Source organism: Camellia sinensis, chromosome 9, assembly GCF_055761805.1.
Source record: "Camellia sinensis isolate YWXY chromosome 9, ASM5576180v1, whole genome shotgun sequence".
Classification (NCBI taxonomy): Eukaryota; Viridiplantae; Streptophyta; class Magnoliopsida; order Ericales; family Theaceae; genus Camellia; species Camellia sinensis.
Window position 1 is genome coordinate 110,325,350 of NC_138969.1, and position 16,670 is coordinate 110,342,019.

Genomic DNA, 16,670 nt, shown 5'->3' on the forward strand with positions numbered 1-16,670 from the left:
TTTTTGAGTGAGAAGAGCACACAATAGCAAAACACCACATTTAAAGAAATCTTGTTTGATAACAATTTGAAAGAGGCTAGTTTAATCTAAATGGTGAATGATCAACCCCACATATTTTCAACCAGTTTACATTCTTCATATTCAAAATTGAGCTATTTATTATAACTATCCTAAAAATAGAAGTATGAACCTAACATTTTCTATACCCAGATTTTAGAACCATTGAGAGCTATGGTAACTGGGGCTCCTTTGGAGGATGCTCGTCATCTTGCTCAACGTTATAGTCGAATGAGACAAGAAGCAGAGACACAGGTAATCAGACAGCTAGGCTACATTTATCTCGGGAAAATATTTTTCCTTGTGGCTGCAATTCAGATTGCCTAATCATAATAGTAGATCCTTAATATATTTTTTTATAGTTTTAATTGACCATAAAAGGAAACTGGCAGCAGAGGTTTCTAGAAGACATGCTCGACTAAGGGAAGCTCCCATTCCTGAAAATGTGGCAAAGCTTCATGCAGCAGAATCTAAAATGCATGAATTGAAAGCAAATATGGCAGTACTGGGTAAGGAAGCCACAACTGCATTGGCTTCTGTAGAATCACAGCAGCAAAGGTTGACATTCCAGAGGCTTGTTTCATTGGTATGTCTGCACTTCTGGAATTATTATTCTAATTTGTCACATATAATCATGTGGTTTTGTAGTTACTTTTTAAGTTTATTCTTCTGAAGGTTGAAGGTGAAAAATCATATCATGAAAGAATAGCTACCATTCTTGGTGAGGTTGAAGCTGAGGTGAGTGTCTGTCTGCATTCTCTTTTTTCCAGAAAAGAAATATTTGTACATTAAAACAATTAATGTTTGTGGGATGACCTGGAATTTGGTGGTAGATGGTCTCAGAGAAACAACGAAAAGAGTCTGCTCCTCCTGTAATTCCATCCACCTACAGCTTAGAGAAAACAAAGTACTTCTTGGCTGAGGTATTTTCTAAATTTCATGAATTTCTGGCCATTAAACGATATGTTTCCAATTCCCAACTAGCTTCAGTGAGGATTTTATTTATGGTAGAATTACTGGAAAGTCCCTTTTCAGGAACTTGTTTACTTGTGATCCGATAAGTCCTATATATTTGAAATTTTATTCTAGGAGATATATATTTATTTTTTTGAATTAGATGTGTTTTCATGATAACTTCACCCTTGTTTTGGTCAACATGCTTATATGGCAACATTTTGTTTTTTTCAGGTTTAAAATTCTGTAACTTTCAAAATGCACATCGATTTTTGAAAACTACTCGACAAGATCTATCAAACAAGATCTCAATTGAATATAAAATTATGTAAAATGTAAAATGTAAAAATTTCACTTTTTTTTTTGAATTTGAATTTGAAAGTGCCAATTTTTTCTACAATTATAATAGTCTGAATTTTTAAGTGTGAAAATTATAAATGTAAATATTCGTATTTTCAATTAATAAAATATTATGAATTTTTGAAAAGTATAAAAATTAGTTTGAATATTCATACTTTTTAAAAAAATTTCACTTTCTAAAAATTAATATTATTCTAATTTATTGAAAATGTGAATATTTGTACTTTTAAAAAATGTACATTATTTTTTATTCGTATAAAGTATGAACATTTATATTATATAAATATATAATATAAGCAAAAACATTGTTGGTCCATTGAGTCTTAAAGTTCTAACTCTATTTTCATAAATTTTTGAATTAAAAAATTATGAAAATACACATGTCAATAAACTATTGGTCATTTGATCAATATGGTAATATATTTAAACATGTAATGTAACTTAACTCTTATGAAACATTTTACATAGAAATCAAATCAAACTTTTTTATGTTTCAAAATATCAAAATCATATCATTTATTGATCAATAAGGTAATATATTCCTTAAAATCATAATGCTTTTTAAAAAATAATTTACTAAATATTTATAATATGAAAATACACATGTTATAATATGAGAAAATTTAATAAATATTATATTATAATATTATGAGCTCTTTTGTTATATTAATAGTTCTTTCTTATTTATTATTATCTTATTTTCATTTAATTTAAATATTTTGTTAATCCATATGGTAAGTTTTTTTAGTTTTCTTTAATTATAATCATCAATCTCTAATGAGCTATAAGCTGGCTGGAATTTCTATAATAGAAAGCATACATGTTTTGAAATTATCACTTTATTATTTATCGATAAATTAAACTATAATTATTATTTGTGAGTGATAATTTTTTCCAAATCTATTATTATCTATATATTAACGCAAAATAAATTTTTGTCCAAAATGTTTTAAGAGCTTCAAAATATTAATTTCAATTTATAAAAATTAATAAATACATGTCATATAAAATTTTAACCTATCCAAACATATCTAATTTAAAATTTAAAAAAAAAATTAGATGAAAAGTTTATATGTAAGTCAAATCTAATTTAAGTAATAATTGATGGATTTGGGAGTTCAAATTTAAAGTTTAAGAAGAACATGAGAAAAAAAAGTTATTTTTCGTATAAATATTCTATGACATAAATAAAATTTTCATAAGAAAAATATTCTAGAAAGAATCTATACATGGTAATATACCTTTTGTTGATTAAATTTTAGTTATTTAAATTTGGAATCTTTAAAAAGAATGTTCAAAATAAAATTTTAATAATCTATTGTTGACTACATTTGATATCATGCCTTAGATGACACTTCATATATATCATGTGGAGCATATCAAATGATGTAATTAGTGCCATGTAAGATGTCACATTATATAATATCCAAATATGATAATTCTAACATTACTCAATTTAAAAATATATAAAAAATGTAGATTATCCAAATTCAATATTTTATATACAAATATAAGTGAGTTTAGGGGTTTAGCAAAATGGTAGTCACAAGGCATGGGCAATTAACAAAGAGAAGTTAAGATGCCTGGTTGGAGAAAGGTTGGATGATTGAGGTCGTGAAAGTCGCGAGGTGGGTGAGGGAGGAGGACAAGAAAATGGTCCAATGTGAGCTGCCAAAGCTAACGAGTGTGAGAAAATCAAGAAGTTGTACTTGGTAATTAATGCTGATTTCAGGAAGAACAAGAGCATAGGGGTCACTAGTAGTTCATTGTTTGTCATTTTCATTTTGTTATTCGATTTTTTGATTTAAACAAATTTTGCTAGATTGAGTTTCAAAAAAAAAAAAAAAAAAAAAAAAAGGAAAAAAAATAGAGTTATTATTATATATATACACACATAGTTTATGATATCATCATATGAATTTAATATATGACAAACTAAAATTATGAAACCTTAGAAAATAATAATGTATTTATATTTTATCATAGGTGTAGTTTTTGTTCCTAAAAATAAAAATAAAAAAGTGCAATTTTATAATTTAACATAATTTTTATTTAATTTTTACTAATTACATTATGATTCATCTATTTGTTATTTAGAACTTAAAACATGGCATTAATGGTAGAAAAAAAAAAAAGAAGTGAAATTGTAATAAAAATGGTTAAAATTTAATAAATTTTATTTTCTTTACTGTATAATTTTGAAATTAATTGTTAATTATTTATTTGAAACTGTGCATAGCACGGGTATTACGCTAGTTACATATGTCGATGTTGTTGGATTCCAAAAAATAATGGAAATCAACACTTTGTTCTTCCAGTTAGGTATGATTTTCAAATGGATTATTTTTTCCTATTTTAACGCCCCAATCATGGTGAATCTCTTATTTAATCCCAACTAATATTTTCAATTTTTCATGTTAGGTTTAAGTAAGAATATTCACGTTTACTTATTACCATCTATATAATTGGTGGCAATTGTGTCATTTTCAATCATATAGGACTAGATGGGTTTCAAGAATTTTAATCGGATTATATGGAACATAAGGCTCCTAAATGGGATTTACTAGTAAATGCCCCTTTATTTATTTATTTTTTAAAATAAAACTTTTCCATTTGATCTTTTAATTAATTTTTTGAAATGAACTTAGATATGTTTTAAGGTCCTTCTGAGGTTCAAAGGGTAGTTTCTGTTGATATTATTAATTCACATACTATGTATGAACTTCTTGATTTGCGAAGGAGGTCAATGTTATTAACTACTGTTGTAATCCATAATTCCTTAAAATGTCTTCCCAGCATGCCTTAAGGCAAATACTTAATAGAGCATGATTGACTGAAGATTTATGTGCACATTATGCAGGCAATGCATGCTTTTGATGCTGCATCCGAGAAGGAACTGAGTTTGACAGTTGGTGATTATGTTGTTGTACGGAAGGTTCTCTCATATCCTAGAGTCGATCTTTCTTTGTTTTGTTTTTGTTTTTAAATTTGCGACTCTTTTCAGCTGCACGGTCTTTTATCACAAAGTAATTTTGTTATGGTTGTGTTTGGATCTTGGATTTGTGAAGATAAATTAGTATCTATTTCATTCACTTTTTTCCCATACCTTGTCTTTTTCCTTCACAAATCCATTTACAAGTCCAAGATCCAAACACAGGTTATGGGTCAAAATTGAAGGAATATAACTTTCCTATTGTTTTACTGTGGAAATTGTTTCCAAACTAAATTTTTAATGAAAATTTGAGGTTTTGGAAAATGAAAATTTATTTATTTAATTCTTTTGTTAGTAGCTTTCATTTCCTGGAGAGTTATTCAAACCAATGCATGACAGTCGTATAGACTGAGAAATAAACTTCTTGGAAACAAAGTTTTTCTAGTTCTCAGTAACATGTTTTCACTTTTCCTCACGATAATTTAATGCATTCAAGAATAATTCATCATTTGGGTTCTCTTGAAATTTCTCAGACTTTCCTTGTATGACATTATTCACAAAAATCTGGACAATTTTATGAGTTGAATTACCCACAGAATACAAGCAACATAACTTTGATTGTTCAGTAATTGTGCTGAAGAACTTTATGTATTGTAAATTAGGTTTGATTATGGTAGTTGCAGAACATGCAATCAGTAGAAATGCTTTCTAAAATCATATCTCAAAATCATCTTTTCCGTAGTTTGAAACATATCCTTTATTTGAAATCTAGTGTTCTTTGCATAAGGATATTGAATTGATTTGAATGACTTCATGTGTCTGCGCAGGTGAGCCTATCGGGATGGTCAGAAGGAGAATGCAGAGGTAAAGCAGGCTGGTTTCCATCAGAACATGTGGAGAAACGCTTGAGGATTCCCACCAGTAGTGCATCTGCTGAAGTTTTTTGAGCTGTGTGGGTACTTGATTTCATCTCCTAGATTGGGCATGTGTAGAGTAGATTCTCTATTGGGTAACTGTGCATGTTGTGTATATCTGATGTTTGGTTTATTTGTGAGACTCAAAAACTTCTTTTATATATGATTATGCTTATGTATTCATTCAAATTTGCCTCGGACTTGTATTGTCTCAATTGCTAAAATATTGTTTCTTTGTTGCTTGAGTATTAAATTGATTCAGTGAATAAAATCAAATAATCTGTCCAGTATATGGAAAACGATTGCAAAAAAGTACACATGCTAGCATGAAATAGTTGACCCTTATAGAGGATTCTGGTTGTTTCCTGTGAAGTATTGTTTTGTCTAGTTTGTTTTAAACGCCAAACATGACAAGGCTACCTTCCCTTCAACAAATGAGGTATGCCCCCCCTCCCAGCTCTTTCGCCCAAGGATTCTGTGTCCCCAAAATCTCAGTCCTCAAATTTTAATGCATTGATAACCAATTACAATTTGGTAAGAATTTCAAAGCATGAGAATCTTGAGTCATGATTTTGCGGTTGGGAGTGTATTAGTAGGATAGAGGTCAGTGAGTTTGGAACAAAAGATCTTGTGTTCACTTTTTCACACACGAGTAATTTATTATTCAGTGCCATCTGTGACACTGATGTGGCCATGTGTCATAGGCAGACTCTTTTGAGTATGCAGCAGAATCAATTCTGGCCCATGAGGTGCTTCAATTCTACCAAGTTCAAAGTCTCCTCATGACCGTAAGTGTTGAATCTTCACCCATCTTGTCAAATGTAGGCCCAATGCTTTATCAAGCAAGAACAACTCCCATAGAGAAAGGTTTGCCTTCTGAATGCCACAAGTAGACTTTACGTCCACAGTGCACCAAGCACGACTCATGTCGCTTTATGATGCCAAGCTCACCTAAGAGCAAGACGCTTGCTCAACTGAGGCATCCCATGTTAGTGTAGCCCACAACTAAGCCAACTTGATGTTGCCTAACTGTGCACTAATGTAGAACTCTCAACCTAGCTAACAAGCTTCCCCTCTCATGTATATAGGGTCTCTTATTATGCCTGTCTCGAATATCCGATGATGATTGGAGGGTCACTGGCGCATCTACAACTTAATCCGCATGCTTACATTGGCATGCTAAACAATCCACTAAGGGTCATTGCGCACCCGAGGCATTGCACTAGCATATTGCACGAGCATGGCAATAATAATCTATATCCCACAATTAGCATTTCACCTTTTCGCAAGCTCTATGTGCCTTGCATGATGACAATGCTTTGTGTCATTCAAATGTTTGACCCTCTTTTCAAGAAAAAAAGAAGCGAGAATTCACCCTACCTAGTCAGGTCAACAAGTAGCAGTGTTGCCACCAAACCACTAGCTAGGCCACAAGTGTTACACAGTTTAGGATAGAACTCACCCCAAAAGCTATAGCTTAAGAGGTGAGGGTGCCCTCACACTTATATGTTTAATATTATTTTAGTACTTGGGTGACTTGGGACTTCACTTCACACCCTTCCTCACGCCCAACTTGCTCACTTGACAACACCTGTGGCGTATAAGCCAGGGTCACACACCTTACCCATCCCTAAGTACTTCGGCTCTGATACCATGTTACACGGTCTTGGGTAGAACTCAACCTCAAAAACTAGCTCAAGAGGTGAGGGTGCCCTCACGCCTATATGCTTAATATTATTTTAGTACTTTGGCGATGTGGGATTTCGCTTCACAACAAGGCCCCCACATTCACGGCTGAACCGAAGCACATGTTCATGAGTTGGCACAAGAGGCCTTTTGGTGGTGCTTCGATATCCAATTCCATTCGATCTAGGTCGACACAACAATGTGCTGCAATACATGATATAGTAGGTTCATATCCCAAACCTCATGCCGAGATTAGATGTGCAGTGTCTACACTAATGTCTCTCGTGACAGTGTATATGGGGCTCCCAAACCTACATGGAGACTGTACGGGGAGCAAATATTCAGGCAAGCCCGTATTCCTTTCTTCCAAGCTCCTGTCTGTCCGATTGACCTGCGAGCACAACGGCGGTGAGCTACCCGGCGGTGTGTGGCCGGAAAACCCCTCCGACGGTCAAGTTAGCACACACTCAGGGATATAGAGAGAGAGGAGAGAGTTGAGCGTTCAAGTGTTTCTTACAAAATTATCCCTCCCCAGCATGGGGGGCGTAGTCAAACTTATATACTCTCTGCATTCCACATCTGCTCCCATTAGTCTCTTGACACGTGATGCTGCTTTCCCATTCGTCAGCACAAATCCAGCGAACACCATCTAACCAACTGCCAGACAACATTAGCGGGAACTCGGCAGCCCTGCGGCATCACCCGATCTCCTTCGACCGAGCTACTTATCGAGCCTAACAATGTCACTCGCTGAGCTCCATCACAACCGAGCTCCGTAGCACCCCAGTACAGCCGAGCTCCAGATAGGTTAGGCCGGTCCAAGGGAGACCTTCCCGCCGAGCTACATGCACGACCATAAGACCCAGATCGGCAGACAATCATCTCAGCCTCCTTCGACCGAGCTACTTATTGAGCTCAACAGTGCCACTCACCGAGCTCCATCACAACCGAGCTTAGCAGCACTCCGGTGCGATTGTGCTCCAGACAAGTTAGGCCGGTCTACGGCAGATAACGATCACTGAGCTAAAAAGAGCGAACAAGAGAAGACAAGCTGGTAGAGGATCTTCTCGGCCAACTCTGGTCTGGACTTCGGTCGAGCAAGCTTCACCTCGGCTCGGCCCAACCCAGCTCGGCCCAAATACGCTTGGACCACATTCAGCCCGGCCAGAACCGCAGCCCAAGCCGAGATTACGAAAATCCCCCTCTCAATTGCCCTTTAATTCCGTCTGCGCTAGTGTGACTGGGATTACATTACAAGGCCGGGCTATACTTTTTGCTCAGTGATCCACTTTGCTCGGTTTAGGAACTCCAAGGCGAGCAAGGTCCGATCCGCGACTTGCTTCTTGGCGAGCAAGATCAGCTCGGCAAAGAACTCAAAAAAAAGCGAGCAAGGTCCGCTCTGTAACTTTCTTCTTGGCGAGCAAGATCAGCTCGGCAAGGAACCTCAAGGTCGGCGAGCAAGGTCCGCTTGGTAACTTCCTTTTTGGCGAGCAAGATCAGCTTGGCAAGGAGCTCCAAGGTAGGCGAGCAAGGTCTGCTCCGCGACTTGTCACTTGGTGAGCAAAATCAGCTCGGCAACGAACTCCAAAGAAGGCGAGCAAGGTCCGCTCCGCAACTTCTTTCTTGGCAAGCAACATCAGCTCGGCAAGGAACTCCAAAGAAGGTGAGCAAGATCCGCTCCGCAACTTCCTTCTTGGCGAGCAAGATCAGCTCGGCAAGGAAATCCAAAGAAGGCGAGCAAGGTTCGCTCTGCCACTTCCTTCTTGGCGAACAAGGTCAGCTCGGCAAGGAACTCCAAAGAAGACGAGCAAGGTCCGCTCCGCAACTTCCTTCTTAGCGAGCAAGATCAGCTCGGCAAGGAACTCCAAGGTCGGCGAGCAAGGTCTGCTCGGCGACTTGCTTCTTGGCGAGCAAGATCAGCTCGGCAAGGAACTCCAAATAAGGCGAGCAAGGTCCGCTCCGCCACTTCCTTCTTGGCGAGCAACATCAGCTCGGCAAGGAACTCCAAAGAAGGCGAGCAAGGTCCGCTCCGCAACTTCCTTCTTGGTGAGCAAGATCAGCTCGGCAAAGAAATCCAAGGTCGGCGAGCAAGGTCCGCTCGGCGACTTGCTTTTTGGCAAGCAAGACCAGCTCGGCAAGGAACTCTAAGGTCGGCGAGCAAGGTCCGCTCGGCGACTTGCTTCTTGGCGAGCAAGATCAGCTCAGCAAGGAACTCCAAGGTCGGCGAGCAAGGTCCGCTCGGCGACTTGCTTCTTGGCGAGCAAGATCAGCTCGGCAAGGAACTCCAAAGAAGGCGAGCAAGGTCCGCTCTGCCACTTCCTTCTTGGCGAGCAAGATCAGCTCGGCAAGGAACTCCAAAGAAGGCAAGCAAGGTCCGCTCCGTAACTTCCGTCTTGGCGAGCAAGATCAGCTCGCCAAGGAACTCCAAAGAATGCGAGCAAGGTCCGCTTCGTAACTTCCTTCTTGGCGAGCAAGATCAGCTCGGCAAGGAACTCCAAGGCCAGCAAGCAAGGTCCGCTCGGCAAGGAACTCCAAAGAAGGCGAGCAAGGTCCGCTCTGCAACTTCTTTCTTGGTGAGCAAGATCAGCTCGGCAAGGAAATCCAAGGTCGGCGAGCAAGGTCCGCTCGACGACTTGCTTCTTGGCGAGCAAGATCAGCTTGGCAAGGAACTCCAAGGTCGGCAAGCAAGGTCCGCTCGGCGACTTGCTTCTTTGCGAGCAAGATCAGCTCGGCAAGGAACTCCAAGGTCGGCGAGCAAGGTCCGCTCGGCGACTTGCCTCTAGGCGAGCAAGATCAGCTCGGCAAGGAACTCCAAAGAAGGCGAGCAAGGTTCGCTCCGCAACTTCCTTCTTGGCGAGCAAGATCAGCTCGGCAAGGAATTCTAAAGTTGATTAAAACCATCAACAAACCTCTAGCCAAGTAAAATTCATCCAACAAGAAATTCCAGAGTTGATAAAATCATCAACAAACCTCTTGCCGAGCAAAATCCAACCGGCAAGGAATTCCAAAGTTGATCAAAACCATCAACAAACCTCTTGTCGAGCAAAATCCGACCAGCAAGGAATTTCAAAGTTAATCAAAACCATCAATAAATCTCTTGCTGAGCAAAATCCGCCTTGCAAGGAATTTTGATCTTTCCGTCAAAATGATTGTTAGTTGCCCCTTGGACCACACTAAATTCGCTTGGCGAGGCAAAAATACAACAATTCTCAAGAAAATGGTCCGCTTGTTTCATTGTGCCAATGGCAAAAAAGGTTACAAAAATAGAACTAAGAACAAAACTTTAGATTGGCAGAGTTCGATGTTCTGAAAATGGATCGGCCATTCACATTCTGCGAGTTTTATGCTCCTTTTCCTCGGCCTTCTTATAGATGTCTTCCAAAAAACGAACTCCCTATATCTCTTCCAGGGTGGTTTGCATGGCCATCATCTTGTCCGACTGCGTGAACCTTTCGCACTACTCTCTTATTCTCTACTATCGGACTTGCCGTCACGGTAGCTGCGATTGCATCGTCTTCGACTCGGATGTGCTCATTGATGCGCTGCATTAGTTGGCCCATAGATGTCGGCTGGTTCATGGTAAGCGAGTCCTGCAGCCTATGTCCGACCAGGAGACTGCGCTTATATTGGGTGATTGCCAGGTTGATCGGGCAATCTAAAATCTCGTTGAAGGTTTCCCAGTATTCGGAGTTGTATGCCTTGAGTGTGTCGCTCAACTCCATTGTGACACTGAGAAGGTGGTCCACCTCCTTTAGCGTTTTGGTGTTGGTCTTGAAACGAGTCACAAATGCTTCCGCCAACTGCTGCCACCTTTCGATGCTTCCCTCCGGCAGCCTCTCAAACCATTTCAAGCCCAGCTCACCCAAGCTCGACAGGAAGGTAAGGCACATAAGAGCGTCATTCCGCCTATGTCCGGCCATGACCTGTCGGAAGTGACTTACATGCATGTATGGATCGGTCTTTCCGTCGTAGAGCGTAAATTTGGGCTGGTGAAGGGAGTGGCACTCAGTCTCACCAGATTTATGTCTAGAAAGAGGGGCACAGCTGGGCGGGGTGGCGGCATTACGACTTCTTCACTGGCACGTCTCCCGTAAGATAGCCGCTGGAGCGCCGGCACCCACTGAGTCTCTCGCCGGCGCGCCCGCTCCTTCAAGACTGCCCTCAAGTCCTCTGAGCAAGCAGAATAGGAATACCTCGACGTTGTCGCCGTACGTGAGGGCTGATAGGTACTATCTTGCGCGCTAGACCTTTTTTTCGGCGCGTCGGACTCTCCAACCTTGTAACTTCTGGTGATTGAGAGGGACGGAGTGTGCTGCTGGCTCTGACTGCCTGAACGGCGGGGTTGGGTGCGCTCACTGTGGTCTCCCACTCCAGCTACACCCTTCCCTTTGACATGCCGCTTAAAATCCTCCATCTCCGCCGCCATTCGCCGGATGACGGCGTCTTGGTCCCTTAGCTTGTGTTCTAGCTGTCTGGTGTGCGATTCTCTCTGCCGCCGGTGACCGTCTGGACTCCGTGAATGACCAAAGCTTCTTCCGCGCTTATCCTGTACGTCTCTTGAATGTCCTCCTAGAGAAGTCTCCAGGTCCGCCATAGGAAGGATGGCGGGATGTCGTTCTCTCCGTCTGCCTGACTCCGGGGTAACTTCGTCGATGGCAGACAACGGAATCTCGTCGTTGTTCGCCATGGACGGCGATCAGATGAGCTTGGAAGACAAGGTTTTGTCTGTCAAGTTCCCACAGACGATGCCAATTGTATGGGGAGCAAATATTCAGGCAAGCCCGTACTCCTTTGTTCCACGCTCCTGTCTGTCCGATCAACCTGCGAGCACAACGGCGGTAAGCTACCCGGCAGTGTGTGGCCGGAAAATCCCTCCGACGATCAAGTTAGCACACACTCAGGGATATAGAGAGAGAAGAGAGAGTTGAGCGTTCAAGTGTTTCTTACAAAATGATCCCTCCCTAGCATGGGGGGCGCAGTCAAGCTTATATACTCTATGCATTCCACATCTGCTCCCATTAGTCTCTTGACACGTGGTGCTGCTTTCCCATCCGTCAGCACAAATCCAGCGAACACCACCTAACCAACCGCCAGACAACATTAGCAGGAACTCGGCAGCCCGGCGGCATCACCCGGCCTCCTTCGACCGAGCTACTTATCGAGCCTAACAATGTCACTCGCTGAGCTCCATCACAACCGAGCTCCGTAGCACCCCAGTACGGCCGAGGTCCAGACAAGTTAGGCCGGTCCAAGGGAGACCTTCCCGCCGAGCTACATGCACGACCATAAGACCCGGATTGGCAGACAATCATCTTAGCCTCCTTCAACCGAGCTACTTATCGAGCTCAATAGTGCCACTCGCTGAGCTCCATCACAACCGAGCTCAACAGCACTCCGGTGCGACTGTGCTCTAGACAAGTTAGGCCGGTCTACGACAGATCACGATCACTGAGCTAAAAAGAGCGAACAAGAGAAGACAAGCTGGCAGAGGATCTTCTCGGCCAGCTCTGGTCTGGACTTCGGCCGAGTAAGCTTCACCTCGGCTTGACCCAACCCAGCTCGGCCCAAATATGCTTGGACCACATTCAGCCTGGCCAGAACCGCGGCCCAAGCCGAGATTACGAAAATCCCTCTCTTAGAGACCAATGACAACCCTCATGGTGTGTCAAAGGTCTGTTCCTAGGTTATCATGAGGATGCGTGCTTGGAACCCATCACATGTTGTGGAGGCATTTGGCTAGGACACTATAAAATAGCACTTTAGGCCCCTTGCTGATTGCCTCAAAGAAACACTTACCTGTTTGAGGAGTCATAATGATTTTCTAATAATTTCTCAATTCTTGAAAAATTCCAATCCTAGGAGGGCGTGTGCTTGTGATACTGGGCATGCTCCCTAACATGCACGCGTTGGATTGCTTGGAGCCAAACTCCAAGGCATGTTGGGGCGCCAAACCACTTGACTTGGAATCTGATGCCACACCCGCATATGGCACTTCCCGAGGCATAAACTGAGCACAACAAAGGCCACCACAAATGCAAGCGTCACGATATTGGACTTGAAAGTGTTAACTCGTGACACCATTCCATCTAAGCCATTCACTTGTGTCGGGCATGCATGAGAACCACACAAATTGTCAAGTGTACATGTCTAAGGGTAGCTATGTCATTTTATTCTCTAGTATTATATTATAAATACATGTGTAAGAGAGGAGAACCCTAATTGATTCCATTGTTAATGCAACACTAGTTTTTCTCTCTCTCATTCTTCTTCTTCTCTCATATGTAAATCTAACATGGTATCAGAGCTACATCTTCTTCCTTGAAGATTGTGTTCTCCTCCTACTCTTCTTTTCTCGTTTTTTCTGTTAAAAAAAAAAAAATCTTCCGTGTTTGAAATTTAATGGGCTTTCTCCCCATAATTTTATTTTAATCTTTTGTTAATTATTTGGTAGTTTTTCCAATTCTTGTTGATTTTTTGGGAAAACTGGCTATTTTTCGGAAGATGTTGTTGGAGCCCTTTTAAGGCTATTTTTTTTTTCCTTCTCTTTTTTCTCTTCCTTTGGGAGCCGATTGGGACATCTGAGGGGGCTCGAGTTCTTGTTTTGAAGGATTGGTGAGGTTTCTCTTGGTTTTTGTTCGTTTTTGGCCTCCCTTGCTGCATTTTGGCTCTAGTACTGCTTATAAAGGTACCTTTCTTTGTCTTAGTTAGTTTTTTGGCTTTGTTTTTGGAATCTTGGACTGTTATTTGCTACGTGGATTGATTTTCAATAGCAAGAGTTGAGGATAAAGACCCTAAGGTTAGTGAAGAGGGTGTAATGCATCGTGTTTTGAACCTTAATGATAGTCTCTCTCTTCAAATCAGTCTTGTGAAATTTGATGGCTCCAACTACCTAATTTGATCTCATTCTTGTAGCCTTGCTATTGCTGCTCGGTGTTTGACTAGCAACATTACCGGTGATCTTCCCCAACCTGCCAATGATGCCTCTTCCCGTACTTAATTGGTTTTTAAGAATGCTTTGGTTGCTCATTAACTCTATGCAGCCTACCATCAGTCAGTCTTTTCTTCTCCTAGGTATTGCTCATAAGATATGGATCGCTGCCTCACACATGTATTCTCAACAGGGTAATGATGCACAGGCGTATGAGTTGAGAAAGAAGCTTCGGGGTTTGGATCAGAAGGATAGGTCCCTTGCAGTGTATTATGCTGAGTTAAGTAGCTTGTTGTAGGAACTGGATTATTATCAGAGTTTCCAGGCTGTGTGTTCCAAGGATGCCACTTTATTTCAGCAGACTATGGAGAAAGAGCGTGTGCATGACTTCCTTGCTGGCCTTAACTTAGAGTATGATCAGATTTGCGTTCAAGTGTTGGGTCGTTCTCCTTTTCCCACCTTACGTGAGGCCTATGCTCTTGTTCAGCAAGAGGAAAGTCGACGTAGTGATATGGTTCATTCCCCTGTTCAGGATCGTTATGTTTTGGCTGTTGCTCCATCCACCTGTGATCCTAACCCTAGTCTAGTTTCGTTTGTTAGTATGGGCCTCTTGGTTGATCAGGATCATTTAAAGTGTGATTATTGTGGGAAAGATTGACATGATCGTGAGCATTGTTGGAAATTGAATGGTCGCCCTACTTAGGGTCGTGGTTGTGGTAGTACAGCTCGTCCACAAGCGCGTGTCTGAGATTGCTACCAGTACCTCTGGTGAGCCCAATTCTCTCTCCCAAGATGCGTTACACACTCTTCGGTGCTTGATGGTTCGGCTTGATTCTCCATCTACCACAGTTCCTTCCTCTTCTGCTTCTTTCAATTTTGCCCACACGGGTATTCCTACTAATGTCCTTAGTATCTCCTCATTAGATGCCTCTAGTTTTTTCTATTCTTATTCTCCTTGTTTTGGGCGGGATAAGGTTAGAGTGGCTGATGGCACTTTATCTTCTGTCTTTGGCAAGGGTTCTATTCATTGCTCATCTTTACTTCCTTTCTTCTGTGCTTTATGTTCCTAATTTTTCTACCAATTTACTTTCTGTGAGTAACCTTACTACCTCTTTAAATTGCTCTGTGACATTTTTTCCTACTTATTGTGTCTTTCAGGAACTGGCTATGAGGAAAACGATTGGAAGTGGTAGATCACATGGTGGACTGTACTTTCCGGATGTTGTTCCTCACACATTACCGTTATCCTCCACTCAAGCTCTTCAGTGCACTACTGGCTCTTCTCTCCATTTCCTTCATCAGTGGTATCGTTGTTTGGGTCATTCGTTCTTTAGTATTTTAGAAAGACTTTTTCCTTAATTAGTTCGAGATTGTTCTAGGAATAAGTTTGTTTGTGATGCGTGTGAACTCACTAAACATAAACGTACTTGTTATCCTTAATTTAATAAAAGAAATATTTTTCCTTTTTTGCTTGTTCATACTAATGTGTGAGGACCTTCCCTTTCCCTTGTGGTGTTTACTTTTGGATATCGTTGGTTTGTCACTTTTATTGATTGTTATTTTCGTATGACTTAGGTTTATTAATTCGAACTAAAAGTGAGGATTTTTTTTTGATTTTTGATTTTTGATTTTTTTCTTCTTGTTTTTGCCTTTTCCCTGAAATGGTAAGCAATCTCTTTAATGCTACCATTAAAATTCTGTACATTGATAATGGGACTACATATGTTGATGGTGATTTCCAAGCATACCTTGAGTAGCATGACATTCTTTACCAAACCAGTTGTGTTGGTACTCCTCAGCAGAATGGAGTTGTCGAGCTTAAGAATGGCTATCTTTTTGAAGTTGCTCGTTCTCTCTTGTTGACCATGAATGTCCCCAAGTCTTTTTGGGGTGATGCTGTTCTTACTGTTGCTTATCTCATTAACTGTATGCCTTCCAGTGTCCTCCAATTTCAAATTCCTCTTGCACTTCTTCCTGTGACTGATGTAGGCCGAAAGGTATCACATTGAGGCCACTTAAGTTACATTTATATTCTTTGAATTATGATTATTTGGCGAATATGATGTGTTTTGTGTATTTGTGTAGATTTGGCAAGTAACACACAAAGTCAAGCGAAAAGTGGCACAAAAGCAGATTCTCTACTTAAGTAATGAAATTTCACGGCCTGCCATCTCACCGCTTGTGCGGCCAGACTTCACCGCTCGAGTGGAGAATGTGGGCGCTCGAGCAGTCAACCTAGGGACACGTGTGCGGAATTTTAATTTTGTTTCGCTAAGAATTTAAGAAGGCAAAATAGATTGGAAGAGGGTTCTAAAATTTTCCAAAAACATAGGAGGGGCTAGGGTTTGAGGAGAAGGGGTTTCAAGCTTCAAGAACATCTTCCTTGGTGGTTTCCTCTTCCTCTACCTCTTCTCATTCCTCCATGAGTGGCTAGTTCTTCTATTTTTAGGGTTTTGATGAAACCCTAGCCAAGTAAATAGGGGTTTCTCTTTGGTTTTCATTGTTTTAATGGTTTGAACAAGTTGTATGGTGTTCAAGAAGTTTTTAAATATATTTTTCATTATTTTCTTCAAGTATTCTACTTTCTGTGATTGTTGAATGCTTTCCATGCAATGGTTTTCTATTCTTTGATATTCAAGGTATGAGACGAGCCATACTATGAGGGATAAGTCGTGTTGGTACCCTAACTTAAAGCGAACGAATCGTGCTACTTCAGATGGTTCGTGTCTATATATTGAACATGATAATTCTCTAGGTCAATGCTTCGAACTTGTAGTTGTGAAGTATTATTTGGTTCAAACCATAACACAATTGATTTCCAATTTGAGACCTAATTTAT

General features: G+C 40.6%; 1 protein-coding gene across 5 annotated transcripts in view; it reads left to right on the forward strand.

Moving 5' to 3' along the window:
• LOC114293074 (SH3 domain-containing protein 3) overlaps positions 1–16,670 on the forward strand; it is a 30,523-nt gene that overhangs the window by 9,785 nt on the left and 4,068 nt on the right. For 2 of the 5 annotated variants that reach the window (XM_082887440.1, XM_082887444.1), the window contains 6 exons: positions 211–311; positions 445–643; positions 733–795; positions 891–980; positions 4,232–4,306; positions 5,131–5,460. In XM_082887440.1, the coding sequence (XP_082743566.1) occupies positions 211–311; positions 445–643; positions 733–795; positions 891–980; positions 4,232–4,306; positions 5,131–5,250 (648 nt within the window). In that variant the 3' untranslated portion in view covers positions 5,251–5,460. Of the gene's footprint in view, positions 1–210; positions 312–444; positions 644–732; positions 796–890; positions 981–4,231; positions 4,307–5,130; positions 5,461–14,989; positions 15,310–16,670 lie in introns of those variants that run through there. The other 3 variants (XM_082887442.1, XM_082887441.1, XM_082887443.1) reach the window with 3 other exon arrangements.